Source organism: Mercenaria mercenaria, chromosome 17, assembly GCF_021730395.1.
Source record: "Mercenaria mercenaria strain notata chromosome 17, MADL_Memer_1, whole genome shotgun sequence".
Lineage (NCBI taxonomy): Eukaryota > Metazoa > Mollusca > Bivalvia > Venerida > Veneridae > Mercenaria > Mercenaria mercenaria.
In genome coordinates, this window is record NC_069377.1 from 54,327,561 (window position 1) to 54,345,261 (window position 17,701).

Genomic DNA, 17,701 nt, shown 5'->3' on the forward strand with positions numbered 1-17,701 from the left:
ATAAAAACTCTCCTGAATTGTCTATAAATATACACCACACTTAATGAATGGCTTGCCTGTCAATAGTCAAAACTAGTACATATTTCATTAAATAAGAGTTAATGACATCAGAAATTAACTTTTTCCACGGCTACTTAATTATCCCAGTAAGGTTGTGACGAATATAGATTAGTCATATAACATAAATGAGCCGTGCCATGAGAAAACCAACATAGTGGGTTTGCGACCAGCATGGATCCAGACCAGCCTGCGCACCCGCGCAGTCTGGTCAGGATCCATGCTGTTCGCTAATAGCTTCTCTAATTGCATAAGGTCAGGAAGGCTGGTCTGGATCCATGCTGGTCGCAAAGCCACTATGTTGGTTATCCCATGGCACGGCTCAAATCATGATCCGATGATTTATATAAGGAGTGATGGGATAATATGATATACGCCTATCTACAGCATCAGTTTAGAACTTTAGTAGGTGGTAGGCAGCCCACAGCGCTTATCATAGTGTAGCCACAGCTGAATATTGGTGTTTGCAGGTAGTGATGACCAGAAACCATCCGAGAAAGGTTAGGTTCTCTACTCTAAGATCACATAAATAAGAAACAGATCGTCCGGTTCATGAGCCGAGGTATTGCTCGTTCCTTATAATATTTTTTTTATATATTATATACCCACGATTTTTCTGTCTGAATTACAGCCTGTGTTTCGCCGATGAATATAAAACTCTGTATCCAACCCCCATCATGTATATAATTAAAGGTTCATTAAAGCAGTACATTGACCTGCAATAATGCATTCGTCTCCTGTGGATTTTGCCAGACTGGATCAGTAGCGGCACAAGCGCCTCGTGGGATCCAGACTTGGCAAAATTAACTCGAGCAGAATAAAACATTGCAGGTTAAGGTACTAGCTGTTGTGGCAATCCTAGAAATTACATGTATATTAAACTTGAAATCGTAAAGGGTGATATATAAAGTATGAAAACGTTCAGGACTAGAAATGTGTATATCATTTTCAATCCACAAGAACCGAACACTGAAGCACTTTTTATTACTGTTATATTTGTTTTCTATCCTGACTGAGTTGACAGTTGTAAAATATCAAAATCTGTCAAGAAATTGTTTATAGTAAAAACAGAATCTAAAAAATGTTTTACTCTCTGACGTGACTGTATCCTCCTTTTCAACAGGTTTATCTGAGTATCTAAAATGTGATTCCAGATGCCAGATTCATACAAGCATGCTTTGTTACTACATAGAGAACATTGACCGTTTCCAGGGCAATTTTCAACTACCGTATCATAGTACCCTAATCTGCTTTTTACATGTGATGAAGCAGTCTGGGCATATTCTATATCATGGTCACTTTTGACAAGCATAATTAGAGAATTCTGGTTAATATTTTCCTGAAAAGTGCCGGTAGACAATTTCAAATTTCCAAGACACCTGTCACCGCTAATTGGAATACTCTCTTTTTCACGATTCATAGTTATTCCCATTTTAGCGTGAAGTCGTACCACCGATTTACACCAAATATTTGCCAGATACTCATCATTGGTTATTTCCAGGCTTGAGTTATTGCTTTTATTGTTATTTCCGAACAAATTTGTAACAGACTCTATCAATGTCCTTTTTCCAGTGATGCAAGGCTCAGATTTTTTATCGTCTTCTGCCAAGTCTTCTTCGTCCGGAGAAAGAAGATCGAAAACAGCTGACCTCTTCTGCTTCAGTTCACTTAATTTGGTGCTTTTTAAATGTTCAAAAATTGATGCTTCATCTTCTTCTTCAAACTTGTTGGCAATCGCTTCTTCAAACATTGATTTTCTTCTGCCCATTGCTACTATTTCAGGTACGTACGATTTTCTCCTGGGCCTGAATGATACAGATTCTGTATTCGTTTCGAAGCCATCATTATTATCCATTACTGCAAAATCTTCGCTATTGTTTTCCTCTGTTGCACTATTTTCTAGTTCTTCGGTGCTAAACAACTTTCGAAAGTTCATTATATGATGTAAAGCTTTTGAGGTCGTTTTAAATTTATTTTCTGTTACCTTTTCTGTATCGTTATTTTTGTCCACTGTTGACTGAGTTTTATCTTCTTTGGCATCAATGTTGTAGAAAGAAGTCTTCATATCTGGTAAAGATTGTGAGGGCTTTTTGAAATTGTGTACGCTCAATGTATCGTTTGAATAATATTGGTCTTTCCTGACGTCAAACATTTTCAAACAGTTGTTGATATCTGAGAAAGATTTTGTTTTCTTCTCTATTGCTGCATTTTTATCAACTTGTGATACCTGTACATCGTCATCGAAGTGTTTAATGGACCTCTTCCAGTCAGGTAAAGATTGAATGCTCGTTTTGAAATCGTCACTTTGCATACTCGTCATATCTGTTACGTGTTTTGTGGCTACTGTTGGCATTTTCCCATTTTGTTCATCGGCAAATGTTTCGAAAGACCTGCTTAAGCCTCCTAGTACAGATTTAGAGTTTTTTTTGAACTCAACATTTTGCCCGCTGTTCGCCTCGGTTGCTTTATTTTTGTCTACTGTGTCTGTAGACTTAACCTCTTCAAAGTCAGTTGTTTTTAAAGGACTCCCCATATCGGGTACATGTTTTGTGTTCACTGTGAACTCATCATTATGTTCACTCACTGTCTCTGTTGTGATACTGCTTTCAGCTGCTTGCTCTCTTTCGTCTTCTTCAAAATCAAATGCTTCGAAAGAACGCATTAAATCGGCTATTTCATCAATGTCATTCTGTAAAACTTTTATATGCTTAAAATCAGCTTTCTTCGCTTTTCTGAACTTTTTCATTATCTGCTTCAGGTTTAAAAATCCTTTCTTCCTTGTGTTTGTGTTTTGTATCTTTCCTTTCTCTGATAATTTTGCTTTGGACTTTCTGTTTGCATTGTCTGCATCATCAGCATCGTCGAGTAAATTTTTTACGTGCTTAATGTCATCAGAGTTCGATTTACTAACTTCGATCAGCTTTAATTCAGGTGGTCTCTTTATGCTTCTTTCTGTTTTTATTTCATTTGATTTAGCATCGCTACCTTTGAAAGTTTCACTGTTTTCTTCAAACTTCGTCTCTGGCATTTCCTGTAAACAAAATTCAATTTCTATGTCCTTTTCTTCTCGAAGACCTTCACCCGGATGATCACCTAGAGAGAAAAAAACAGGACTCAGTTTAGTAGCTGACGGCTTGAATGAAATATGAATTAAAGAAGATGTAAATAAACAGCTATCGTTAAAGGCGGCTATGTTTTTACTAGTCAGATTCTGTGAGTTTAAGAACAAGTGTGTATTATGTACTCAATCGTCTGAAATATTTGTATGCACGTTTTCAACCTTTGCCTTAAGAGATACTTCGCATTACGATAAGAAACCTGAACACTTGTTAACCTTCATTATTGCCTACCTTACAGAAGAAATTGAGGAAAAAGATATTCTATATTTTGATCATGATATCTAGTTTTCAATATGACTGACTGGTATGTAAAATGCTTGTAATACTCTTATATGCTTCAGTATGTACGCAAGGTTCAATATTTTGGGTCAATTAAGAAACAATGTATAGAAAAAATCGTGTTTTAACGTTATTAATACAAGAAAAAGAGGTTATACGTCCGCGGAATAATTTCACGAGAGCGTAGCCCAAGTGAATTATTCTGGCGACGTATAACCGATTTTGAGTGTATTAATTTAAGTAAAACAATGTTTTTATTATACGTTGTACATTATACAAAATACATTATTCGATCCTAATATGACCTTTATCTAAAACAGAAGGTAAAGTTTAGTAGCGCTCTTTCTTGGTCGCAACATAAACAACATTGACGTCATCACCCGTTAACGTGACATCATTTTATAGTAAGCATGTTTTAACAGAAACAAGCATATTAGAATTCTTTTTAAAGGCTTCATCTTTCAAGAGATAGTTTTTTGCTTCAATCAAACTCTCAAAATGTTTTGTTCATTTGTAACATAGAAATGATGTTTTCAGTTCCTTAACTTAACTAGCATAATTTTAGTGGTGCAAATCTGATGGAAGTCAATGCAAGCCTGCGTCATACAAAAAAGAGAGAGGGTAGGCCTACATGTAATACTAACATATATATATTTAAGATATATCTTTAGAAACATAATTGTCCCATTGTTAATGTGCTCATCTTCTATATGAAATAATGTATCGTTTCAATGTAAGAAGTATTATAATTGTTCAAAATATTTGTATGGATGACTTCGTTAAAATAAAACATCATTTGCAATTTCTGTATTGAGTGGGTAATCTGCCAAAGTGCTTTCAAATTTATAGCCAGATTATACTTTGAAACACAGAACGCAACAAAGCAAAGTAATAGCAAGCCAGACACGGTCCATGAGAGATGATGAGATGAGCAACAACCTTCTCGTCCCTATACAGACAATGAATTACGGCATGCTTCTACATGTGCAAGGAAATACATTTTGTGTATAAAAGACCCAAAGTCAAATACTCTAACTAAACATACTCATGTAGACCGGTGAACTTGTGCCACTATATACGGAACTATCATCTTCACTGTCAATGGACATTTCATCACGTTCAATCAACTCTCTAGCTTCTTTTACAGCTGAACACAATATATTTCTAGCTGTATTATCGAAATACTGCATCAAAAGAGGAGACTTTTTCAAATTGTTTCGACAGCCTTTCTCATCATTCGTCTGAGACAACATTTCACCATTTTCCTCTATTCCAAGCCCTCCTTGAGCAACTGAGTCATTCTTTAAAGCCACGTGGTACTTCGGTTTCTTTCCGAAAAGCAGATCAGTAAGATATCCGTCAAACAGTATTTGTTTGAAGGAATGACGTTTTTTCTTGTTACTGCTACGGGATGATACAGGTCTAGGAGAAACTTCTACGTTTGTCGAGTCTTGAGTATCAAGCCTCACTGGCAAAGACATGTCATTTGTTCCGTTTTCTGGAATAGCATTACTTCTCTGCTTGTCTTTGTGTGACTGTAAATCCGTGTCATGAGTTGGCATTCTTAAGTCAGACTTTTCAGACTGTTCCCTGCTGTCATATTTTGTGTACATCGGGTCGATGTTTACATCTCTGTACTGCCATTGGTGAGAATCACCGTGTTTCTCGTTCTTGCATTTCAAACAATGCTCCAAAATATGGTCCAGCAATGGTATGAACGGCTTTTGTCTTCTCAAGCACGTGGTCACACGAGCAAAATATGCAGCATGTTGCTTCGTCGGATTCAAGAACTGCACTAGCGTCAGAAAATGGCTGAAAAGGAAACAGGTTAGAATTGATAAATTTCAAAATTTATCTAACTATAGAGCGCGATTATGCCCACTTACTTGGCCTATATGAAGTTTTTCAGTCGAAATCCTGAAAAGAACCGTCCTAGAGACATGCACATTATTCAGTATGCTACGTCAACGTAGTCTTAAGAAGAACAGAGATATTAAGAGAGAAATTCATGACTTTGCTGTAAAAAAGACAAACACCGAAATATAAGAGTGTTTTGGAGTATTGCATGCAACAAAGCATTAAGAATCCGGCTCAATTTGAAACTAAGTCTGTTTATGAGAAAAACTTCACTGTGGGAAGTTCTTAAAAGATTTCGAAAGATCTTCTATTGTATAAGGTTGCTGTTAAAGGCTCATGATGCCTTTGTTTATAATGTGGCTGCTACAGATTTTGTCATCAACACAATCTATTTCTTGTTAAATCCTATTTTCAATAAGTGTTTCCTAGCGTATTTGCCTAAGATTTGAAGAGTAAGTAAAAAAGAAGAAAATATTATTGAATATATTGTTTATTATTACCTCCATTTATTATGGTTCTATCTTCTTACGCTTATGTGCAATTTTCCAACCTAATTACATTAAACAGCCAAATGGACAGGTGCTTTATCCGTTTTAAACATAAAATTGAAAGCATTGTGGAAATTTAAATCTCACACTGCAAAAGTTGATACAGATCCTTTTGAATAACTGGCGGAAACTATTTAAAAACTGATTTATTTAGAATATTACAGTTACCAAAAAGCAAATGGCTCCTGTATGAAGAATGTTAACCAAATTCTGTCCAGACGATATAACGGAAGTGACGTCAGACCTCGTACAATCGCTATTAAGGACTGGAAGTCGTGCAGGTGAAATAGGAGCTTTAATCCTACCTGAAAAATAGAAGTTTCATTAAATAATAAATTGTCACTGGATCTTGGGACTGTTTCATGTACAGTTCAAAGGCTAAAATGACATTTTCTCTGTAAGAATGTTTTTTATACATAACTTTCGTTATAGATGTATGCCAAGTATATTATGCAGATTTACAGAATAAAGAAATTTTATGCGTATGACTTGACATTTCAAAAATATATTACCAGTCGTCAGAGCTTTGTGAACTGGAGCTGTCAATGAATGTAAATAGCACCTCTGACTGCCACTTTGTTAGGGGCAAGAAGATAGTAAAGGTCTGGTTGCAGCCCCTCCCTAAACTTTGTCCACTCCAAAGTAATGTGCACCAAAAACTTTGAGAAGATTGGTGCCCAAACCTTTATCCATCAAAAATAATTATGTCAATTCACATCAGATTCTACACACTGGGATAGGAATATGAGTCTTTTTTAAACCGAGAGAATTGTGTCTAACACGTCCGTATATTCTTCATTATGGTCCTCATGCTGTTAGCCTCGTTACCACAAAAATACCCTTGGACCGGATATTCCCACCGGGATATAAACCGATGAGTATTATACAAAAAAAACCGAGTTACTTTCAGTAAGAGTATAAATTTCAAACCTGTAGGAAGAACTTCAGTGCGTGAATAGACCCGGAAAGGCTACGAGATTTTAGAACCTCGGTGATGACCATTTTACGTATATTCTCACTGAACTTTAAAATCGTCTCGAGGGATCCATTAATCTGGAAAATTTTATCATTACCGTCCATTATTTTATTCCAAAAATAATGGTACTAGTAGTGATCAAATATATGTATAGTTCTTATATCTGAAAAAAAAAATCGATTATAAATAGTTTTATTTTCATAGCACGCCAAGCATATGAGTTTAGTATTTAGATCATCATTAACATTTATTTGATTTGGATAACTTGGATGTTTCCATGAATAAGTGACGAGAACTTAAACTTTCACATGGTTATATATATCTCGGATTTATAAATCCTTGTAACAAAAACAAAAACAGAAAGATTTGCCATTGGCACTATTATATACCTCTTTCCCGTGTGATCGAGTAAAAATATCCAAATCTGTTGCGGTTACTGCAAGAAATAGTTTCCTCGACATGTAGGCCAGCTGTAAGGACACGTCCATGACGTCTAGCTCTATGACTGATTGAGCCAGGGTATCGTCTCTGGAATAAAGCAAAGTGCATCATATTGGTATTGTCTCCCCTTGATTGTATGATCTAATGGGTTAATGTTTGCATTTTGCCTGTCTGATAGATTGAGTCAAATCAAAGTATCTGAAATAAAGGAAGGTAGTCCATATTGACTTTGTTTGCCTTTCAACTGTATGACTGATTGATGAATGCCATCGACATTGTTGAGCATATTGACATTGCTTGGCCTTTAATTGTATAATTTACTTGGACAAAGGCACCAGCACAGTAACGCATACTGACATTGAACAGTATAATTGATTATCAACGGCTTCATCACAGCAGATCATATCGACATTGTTTATGCTTTAACTATGTTGTTTGAGCGAAGATAAGACCCTTGAACTTGTAACTATTTGCCCTTGAACTACTAGTTTATTATTGATTAAGCAAGGACATTGGCACAGCAGAGCATATTGACATCGTTTGCTTTATAACTATATGACTGAATGAACAAGAATATCGATGAAACAGAGCATATCTACATTTATTTTTCCAGCAAGTCTGTAGTTGAAGAGCAAGGACATCGGCACAGAAGAACATATTTAACATAATATTGGCAGAACCGAAGCATCGTCATGGTATAGCATAAATTAGCATTGTTTGCCCTACTTCGCGTTTGGAATAAAGCAAAGAAGAGATCATTAATATTCTTCACATGTATTTGAATCTATGCCATATATCTTATTCCTCCGGGAAAATGTTAATACTTTAAGTGGGTAGTAGCGCAAAAGACAAAAGTTTAGTTTCTAGAAGAGAACGGCGCAATGTGTAAATCCCTCATACACTCTTGTCAGAAAAAAGTATGTAATTTGGTTAAGAGGGACGGGGCCCGACCTCACGATCCTAGGTTTCGCAGTTTGGGACCTTGCCGTTTTGCTCTTATAAAGTACGAGGAGCATTTGAAAAGTAATGGCAATAGTCCAGTATTTTCACCATTTGCATGTGCACCCACAAGTGTGGCATATCAATGTAAAAAGTATTGATTTTTCTGTCCAACTGACGGAAATGGCACCAAAAATCACGTGCAAAAGCACATTTTATTTAAGAAATAACAAGTTTACGAACTTGCTACGCACCTGGATCGCACGACGTCATTGCACGCGAGTGGTTTATTGCAGAATAACCCGAGATAGATTTTGTTCTACATGTATGTAGGTTATTTTCTGGTTGTGTTTAAATAACAGTTGAAATTCATGTAGAATATCATACTGGCTGAATCTAGCTGCAATATTCGCAAAATTGTAATTTATGCGGACTGCTTGTCATCGGCGCATCAGAAATTAAAGCCGACTTTGACACAAAGTGTACGGGGACAGTGCGTTGCCATACCGTACTATTGCCTGATGGGTATCTCTCTTTACAGAGGAGAGAACCAGCACAATGAGGCCCGGCCAGGGCGCCCTCTGACTGCTGTGTCTGACAAATACATTGATGCTGTAAAAGTAATAATCGATAAAGATACAAGATGCACAGTGGAGCACATAGGGGAAATGTCGGGCCTTAATTCGTCAGCGGTTTTCTGATTTAAAAAAAGGGTAAGCCTAACGTAAGGTTTGTGCACGCTGGACACTGCATTTATTGATCCCTGGGTAAAAGAGGGAGAGTTTGTTTGTTTGTTTGTTTTGGGTTTAACGCCGTTTTTCAACAGTATTTCAGTCATGTAACGGCGGGCAGTTAACCTAATCAGTGTTTCTGGATTCTGTACCAGTACAAACCTGTTCTCCACAAGTAACTGCCAACTTCCCCACATGAATCAGAGGTGGAGGACTAATGATTTCAGACACAATGTCGTTTATCAAATAGTCACGGAGAACATACGCCCCGCCCGAGGATCGAACTCACGACCCCGCGATCCGTAGACCAACGCTCTACCTACTGAGCTAAAAGAGGGAGAGAGTAGAAAAAGCTTCTGCCCAATCTGACTAAAGTACATATCCTATTACGCTACGCATAGGATCTGACAACGAGCTATTGATAGCCTCGTTCTGACGACCCTTCCGCTGGCCAATCAAAAGATAACTTACAACATTCTGCAAGCTTTAAAAAGCCTTGGTTTTTGATATCTACAATTTTTATGTTGAAAGACGACAGATAGCCGGTTAGCTCAGTCGGTAGGGCACTTGCTCTGTAAGCGAGAGGTCCCGGGTTCGAGCCCTGGAGTGACTGCAAATTTTTCTTACTCTGACATTCGAACAAGTTGTTTGATTGGTTCAAATAAAAATAGATTTGCGAAAATAAAAATAGCAATGTTGGAAATCCAAAATATACAGAAGACGAATGTGAATGGGTCGTTCTCAGATCTTCGTTTAGAAGATCAAGTACTTTAGTCAGATTGAGCTTCTGCCCTGCTCGTCAAATATAAAAACAAGGAATCTAGGCGTATCAAAGAAATTGTTACAGGTGATGAGACGTGGCTGTACTTTTTTTGAGCCTGACAATAAAGAAAATGATAAAATGTGGGTAGGTGAAAGTAACGAGAGCCCCGTTATTGCTCGGCGGAGCAGAAGCGTCAGGCGGGTTATGTATGCCCTGCTCTTTGACTCCGATAGAATTGTGGCTCGAGTCCCTGTCCCTGACTGGTATATTTTACAAAGAAAATATCCTCTCGGCTGTCTCGACCACTACACAGCAAAGTGCCCAAGAACAGGCGCGTGGCATCAAGCTGCTACATGACAACGCCTCGGCCCATCGCTCACCCCCGTAGTACAGGAATACCTCAAAGATAATTATATCCAGGTTTTGCCAAACCCACAATATAGCCCTGATCTTTCCCCTTGTAACTTTTAATTGAACCCATACATGTATTCATGCGTAAGGGGGTGCCGCTTTGAAACGCGTAGCGCAATTTGAAGTGCTCTATACCAGTGTATTAACAGTATATCTAAAGAACGCTTCCAAAATGCATTTCATGAGTGGCTTTTGCACCTGTAAAAATGTGTACGGGCAGGTGGAGAAGGTCTCACATAGTCATTTCTTGGAAAATGACTGAGGTATGGACAGCCCGCCACTACTTTTCAAACGCTCCTCGTACATCATTGAACAAATTATTCAGACAACCTAAGGGCTGCTGCCGCGCCCACTTCACCTGGTTGTGTAGAAGGTCTATATGGTCTGCTTCATATTAGCTACCCTGTGGCACTTTTGTGCAGATGTTAAATTTTAACTTCGTTCGAAAATTCATTATTTTCTTTGATAAAAATATAACTGAAACCTTTAACATTTAGAATTTTTCTTAATTTCATTCTACATCTAAATACTTTTTTGTTGTTTTTTTAGTCTAACGCCGCACCGACACAATTTATGTCATATGGCGACTTTCAAGCTTTGATGACTGAAAGACGCCAGGTACCCCTCTGTGCATTATTTCATCATAAGCGGGTACCTGGGTAGAACCACCGACCTTCAGAAAGCCAGCTGGATGGCTGGCCAGCCGTCCCCTAACCCACCCACACATGTCTAAATATTACAGTCACTGATTGAATTGTCAAAATCAAACCTCCTGCTCAGTATTCTGAAGTGGGCCAGGTGGACGATACGTTGAAATCTCCCTATAATTTTGGACTTTTGTCTTGGAACAACCCGTGTACGCACGAAACTCCATAGATCTCTTGCAGACCGAGCAGTCTCTGAAATAGAAAAGAAATTAAAACCCACTCTTTATAAGACAGTTTTTCTGTGCTTCGTTGTTTACAGAAATGTTTACTTTAAATATCGCTCTAAAACACAAAACTGTAAAATGAACTGTGATATATCAATTAGAGAAACAACAGATGTTACAAGTAAGTGACGAAAGCTCTCAAAAGTGGAGTGCCAGTTGAGGTAAGAGTTAATGATTTAAGGACTTGAAGTAGATGTAGAGATTCTGCCTCTTGTGTACGACAAAGCTTCTACTAAGGTTTAAATAGTTGTGTAAAGTTTAACAGGATTCCATCGTTATTTTTTTTTACAATTTAGTTTAAATAGTTGTGTAAAGTTTAACAGGATTCCATCGTTATTTTTTTTTTTTACAATTTAGGCAGAAAGTGTTTCAGATGGACAAACTAACGTATAGATAGACTAAACAATTACTATAGAGCTATACGCCTCCCTTCGTGGGCATATCATGATTTTTAAATTTTGAGGACGACCAATAAACCTCAAACCTTAAAAACGTGTGTGTTTGCAAATATTGCAAAAGTCTTTGCCATTATTGTCAAAAATCATAAAAATGACCACAAACGGTATGGTTGAAAGGAAGCAAGTAGAACAGCCCGATAGATTTTCCAATAATTCTAACACGGTCCGATTCATTTCCCTATTAAACAAAGAAGACTGAAACTGTGTGTTATTATGCAACACATACACAGTTTGTACGTCACAGTTATGACGTCAAAGCGTCAAATGTTATAGCAGCTTGCAGAAAAAAACACAAACAAAACAGGCAAATATCTGGTGAATATCTTTAAAGATATAGATGATATACCTTGATAGAAATGATATAGTCTCAAACAGTGATTTGCTTTTGAATGAAATCATTATTTATCGTTCAGATGCGTATTATTATATCACTCGGACTGAGCCCTCGTGATAAAATTCCTTCGCATCTGAACGTCAATCAATCATTTTATTCAACGAAAAATCACAAAATGAGATATATAATTTCTTAAATATAGACGACTGAAATGTGTATTATCATGCAACAAAATCACAGTTTATACGTCACAATTATTACGTCATTGCGTCAAACGTCATGCAGCAGCGTCATGGAGTATTTGATGGAGTCCGTAAGCATGTAGATAATTATCCTTGATAACGTGTTAGAATCGAAAACGTGAGTTTCTCAGGTATAAAACCATTGCCACAAAGATGCGCATTATTATATCACCCGTGCTGCTACCTCTTGATTTAGTTTCTTTGCATCTGAACTCCAAACGGCCTAAAAGGCATTGTTATGTAATCTAGAGGAGTGTCCCTCTGATTTCGACGAATGAACAAAAGATATCCATTAAGGATAGGTTTCAATTTAATGCATGCTCTAACTTTGCCCAAATGCAAAACTATCAAAAACTATGCAAAAGTCCCTTAATCGTCATAATTTCGTTTTAAAATCTAGTCTTTACTTTCTATCAGCTAAGCTACCCTATTGATCTCAATACTAAAGCAGCTCTGACAAGAATTGCAAAAGTTAAGAGGTGAAAACAATAAGTTGAAAATAATTTAGTTCCATTTTATGAGCGAAATTCCCAATTCTTTTCCATTGAAAATTATGACGTTCATCTTGTATGAACGGCGCCAAAGTTACGACAACGGTGATTAGTGATAACGGACCACTGTTTGACGACGTCGGGAACGTTCCTGAGATGACGTCGCAGTTGTTCCATGGAGGAACAGAATTACCGGAAAGCTGATTTTAATGTTAAATGCAACAAAATGTATGCAATTTATAATATAACCTTGTTTGCAGATGGAAAGGAAATATAATGTAAATATAAGAATTTTTTTTTCGGAGTTCATGCGAAAAAAACGACAGAATAGGATCGGCAAATCCATTTCTTAAATATAAAGTTGATTTGTTTTTAAAAAATGTTTCGAGAGATATCGTTCAAAAATGAATTCATAGACTCATGACTTTGCAATTTATAAACTGTATAAAAATAATGATAGTTCACGATGCTAATATTTCGAAGGAAATGACTTTTGGTTAGAATTTTAGCTAAAATTACAAAAACAGAAAAACACGAAACATATGTGTCTTTCCTTAAACGCCTGCTTGATACAAATCTGTTCAAGTCTGATTAATTATAAAGCATTCCGGCTGAAAACAAATGACATTTTCCAAAATAATTTGACCGGAAAAAAAGAGCCTTTCAGACTAGCCTTTGATGTATTGACCTTAAGCATGCTGCCGGCAAGTGATTCTGCCTTTGCAAACACCTGCAGACCAAGATCAGGCTGATCATGGTCTTACACTGTTCGCTATTCAGTCAGTAAATTTTCAGTGAACACCCCTTTGAATAATGAGTGATGTTGCACAAATTGAATGATGGACCAGTCCATTTTAGATATTTAGCAGGCTAAAGGTTAAGCAATTCTAACATGGACTTCAAACTTATTTGCGTACTAACCAATGATTAAAATAACTTACCACGATGTTCCATTGTATATTTGGCTTCTCCAGTCCATTCGTCTAGATCGTTGTCAGATTCACTGGAACTATCAAAATACAGAGTGCCATGGAATCAAAACAAAAGTTATTGATAAGCGTTTCTATAGTAACGATATTATGATATAATTCAAAAGTTGCAAAAATTGTTGACTGTGAGGTGAACTTTACAATGAACATTTGAACCACTGACTTAAAACCATCAGCATCTTAGTTATTTTTCTTACTAATAGACTGGTGTCGTAATAAACGAGTTGTTGTATAAGTGACCCCTCAAAATCGTTTAACTGACGACCGAGAAGAAGAAGTCGGATTAAGATCTTTTCAATGTTCGTATTACTGGGTCGCACCGACGCAATTTAGATCATATCAAAACGTCCAGCTTGATGGTATTTCAAGCATGGGTGAGCATTTAGTGTCCAGCTCATGATAGCTTGATGACTTGCTCACATGAAAGGAAGTATCTTTGCAGGGTTTCGAACCCATAGCTGTAACGTCCAAATGGTGAATGCCATATATCGAATATAGTCATTAATTTGTAATTGCAGTGATGTTATCTTTTCGGTTTTAACCTACCTTTCGTTTCCACTTGCGCGTATACTATCCCCGACCTTTGACAGCTGAAAATAAACAATGATGTTCACATTTGGAAAATACAAGAAAACACGAATTTCAAAAGAAATGCGCCGCGGCTTTAACTGGCCGTCTGGCGTAAGAATCTAATGCGATATAAGAACTAAATGAAGTATTAAAACTATATGCATAAAATTCGCATAAAGTTGGTAGGAAAGTGAAATACAAATTTTAAAAAAAAACTACCCTTATTTTCGACGTACAGTGATGGAAATAAAGAACTTCGTATAAAGGTATAACTTTGTTTTCACATATTTACGCAGAAAGTTTAAAACAACGACATTTCTAGTTTTGAATTTATTAATAAATCACATTATAGGCCTATACCTTACTATATATAACGTTGAAAACGGTCATTACAGCCGCCGTTGACAGATTCTGAGATTAATTATGGCGCAGTGTGCGTCATGCGCCATAATCATAACGGCCCCGGGTAACTGGGACGTCACTCTGTTTCTGACGTTGACGTCATATAGCAACGTCTTTATGGTGGATGAAAGGCTGCTTAATCATTTTCAGATCGATTCTCAAATAATAATGGCATTGTTAATGAAAAGAGCAATACAAATGATGCACATAATTTTGTGGAAATTAGAAAAATAAAATACCAAGATAAAGATAAAGAGAAGTGTAAACGGTCGGTGTGTGTGCCTTCTTGCCATAAATAGCATGCACATTATTTAAAAGATCTTTACTACCCGGTTTAATTGCTGATTAAACTTATTGCCCGGGCCATACGACCTTTTCTTTTTCGTGGTGTGTCAGTTTATCGGCGTTCATCTGTCGGTAGGCTCGACCCTACTGCGCTGCAGCCTCAGGCCAGAGCGATACGTATCGGATCTATTACGGGGTCATTATAAAAGAACTTATTTGTTTACATCATAATAAAGGTAAAGCGGTTTCTTCTAAAATTACCTTCTTCAAAGTTGAAGGTTCCGCGATCGGTGTATCTAGCATTTTACACAACGAGTCAGGTAGATCATTAAGGGACCTTGTTTTTCGTAGCTCGTGCTTCATGATTTGTTCTGGGTCGGGCCTCATTATATTTTCTGTGTTGGGCCTCATTATATCTTCTGTGTCGACCCTCATCGTATCTTCTGTATCGGGCCTCATTATATATTTCGTGTCAGGTTTCATTATACGATCTCCTGCGTCAGGCCTTGTTTCATCTTCTGTGTCGGACCTCATCGTATCTTCTGTGTCTGGGCACATGATATTTTCAGTGTCGTTGTACGACGCAAAACTGCTTCTGGTAAACAGTACGGCTAATCTATCCTTCGGTTTGTAACCAATTTTTGTTTTTTCCAAAAAGTCATATTCGGACGAAGAGCTGCTATCGCTATCTTTTTCAAGACCTGTATCACTTGTTTTATTTATAGCATTGTCATTACTGGTAATTTCTTCTATCATATTTTCTGTTGTCTGAATACCAACATTTCGAACTGCCACAAAACCAAGCGGCTTGGCGTAAGCTGATTTAACCTTGCTTCTAGTTGCAACTCCGCTGTGTAAAGCAATCACGTATGATGTTTTCCAAATATTTGGGTCTGTACTTTTTGGATCATCGCTAAGGCTTAAGATTATTTCCCGCCATTTTTGCCACATATCATCAGAGTCAGAGTCCAGCTGACACATTTGAAAACGGTATCGCATTCCTGGGTACGTCAGAATTGTGAAATACTTTGAACTATCGTCCAAGATCAGGAAACGTATTACAGGTAGAGGTATTATTTGGTCCACAACAAGGTTGGCGATCTCAATATCCCTCTTGTCATTCAAAACAGGTTCAAAATTCTCAATCTCCTAAAACAGAAGTTCGTTTGTTTTTTTTTTTTTAATCACGCAAAAAATGAGTAGGTGTATTAATGCTTTGTTATTTTACTTAATTATTTTTAATATACATGACATGATATAGTTGATATCATATATATATATATATGCTCTACAGTTCTGGACAAGGGTGGATATTATAAGTAAAATGTATCTATTAATACGGCTTCAAGTCTGAAAGTCATATATAGTGTTGGATAATTCTGATAGTGACAAAATTAAAGTTATTATGTACATTTTCGCTCGTGATTATTCAGCAGCAAGGCATACAGACACTAAATAGAAAAATGTATAATGGCAGATTCAAATAGTCCTCAGTTTTTTATGGCTTTCTTTTTTTTGTTGGGGGGGGGGGGGGGGGGGGGGGGGGGGGGGGAGGGGGCGGGTTGCTCTGTAAGGCTAACTTTCCGTATTTTCTTGGCAATCTTTTTGCTAAAATCACATGACAGATCTAAGCTAGACATCTAGGTAGCATTTTCATAATGAAATAATAACATGACAGAATATGTCATGGAAACTTAGATCATACACCACCACTACAAATTGAGGTCTCATATTTTGGCTGATTTTGCAGTTTGGGTGTTTGACTGAAAACATTTTTCTTGCATCAAGCATGACCCCCCCCCCACACACACACACACACTTTTCATTTTTATTTTTATTCAGCACTTATGATGTGTGCTGCAGTCATTGGAAACATGTCAATTTTATATAGAATAAAGAAGAACAGATATTTAGTGTGTTGTATCCATAATGCTCTTTTAAACAATCTCCAGTGCTGGCATATGCGGGCAAAATCACCCGCACCGTAATAATTAGCAGTTTGCGTCTGCTGAAGTTTAATCCGTTTTGACAGATATGTTTCATTTAAGTTTATTATGCTCATTTAAATCCAAGTATTTTGCCGACAGAGCTTGCATGCCCCCGGGAGTGTTATATGGAGTAGAGGTATGACGCATGCGCTGCCCTAGTTGGGACAGTGACACAAGGACGGAAAGAAAATGTGAATACAGTGTTTATTAATGGTAGATGGATACTTTGTTTCAATCTGTTCTTAAAGTTGCGCTTGTTAATAATGTGAATAATAAAATTTGAAAAATGAATCCATACCTGTTTTATAATGCAGAATTCTCTCTGTGTCAGTCCAAGGAAAACCTGTCTGAACGGAAAACCATCTCCAGTTAACTGTATAAACAGACCTTCCGCTTCAACCTCTGCTGACACTCCTTGGTACAAGGAACGGTCTAACAATTTTTTAACGCGGTTGCGTGGAAATCGCTGTGAAGACAGAAAGGCTGGAAAGGCATAAGTCACCACGCTGTTGCTATCTTCCACGACATGATCCTCGTCATCTAACTTGTTTTCGTGCTTTAATTCACGATCGCTTATCAATTTCAGCAAATTATATTGAGCTTCCATAACAAATGTTATGGTTTAAGCCCGCTTTTTTACACAAATTTTAGCAGATCATACTATGCTCGCTGTTGAAACAATTTTGGAAATGTTACTAATGTAATGTTTGTCTCCGAGACGCTGAAACTAAGTTACGAGGTAAGTGACGTTTTTTGAATGACGCTTGCGACCTTTATGACGTCCAGAGTATAACGTTAACTCTGAGTGTTCGGAAAGAGTTATCTTTCTTCTAGTAACGTTAGAAATTAGCCTTGGGAAACACAAAAGTATCACCAACTGAGAATAGCTC

At 37.2% G+C, this 17,701-nt stretch overlaps 1 protein-coding gene across 1 annotated transcript; it reads right to left on the minus strand.

The window, feature by feature from the left end:
• Nucleotides 1-1,032: 1,032 nt before the first annotated feature.
• On the minus strand, nt 1,033-17,556 carry LOC123535711 (uncharacterized). Its single transcript, XM_045318457.2, has 10 exons — nt 17,110-17,556; nt 15,085-15,972; nt 14,113-14,156; nt 13,519-13,586; nt 10,891-11,020; nt 7,226-7,364; nt 6,791-6,913; nt 6,029-6,165; nt 4,501-5,267; nt 1,033-3,150 (listed from the first exon to the last, which is right to left on the minus strand). The coding sequence occupies exons 1-10, from the start codon at nt 17,416-17,418 to the stop codon at nt 1,061-1,063; spliced, it is 4,695 nt and encodes a 1,564-aa protein (XP_045174392.2). The 5' UTR covers nt 17,419-17,556; the 3' UTR covers nt 1,033-1,060.
• Nucleotides 17,557-17,701: the final 145 nt, after the last annotated feature.

Bases quoted from the DNA above. Each gene is read 5' to 3' on its own strand.
- LOC123535711 (XM_045318457.2), bottom strand. From the start codon at position 17,418: ATGGAAGCTCAATATAATTTGCTGAAATTGATAAGCGATCGTGAATTA. The intron at 15,973-17,109 runs GTATGGATTCAT...CTTCTGTTTTAG, and splicing joins AATTCTGCATTATAAAACAG to GAGATTGAGAATTTTGAACC. The intron at 7,365-10,890 runs GTTTGATTTTGA...GCTTTATTCCAG, and splicing joins TTCAGAATACTGAGCAGGAG to AGACGATACCCTGGCTCAAT.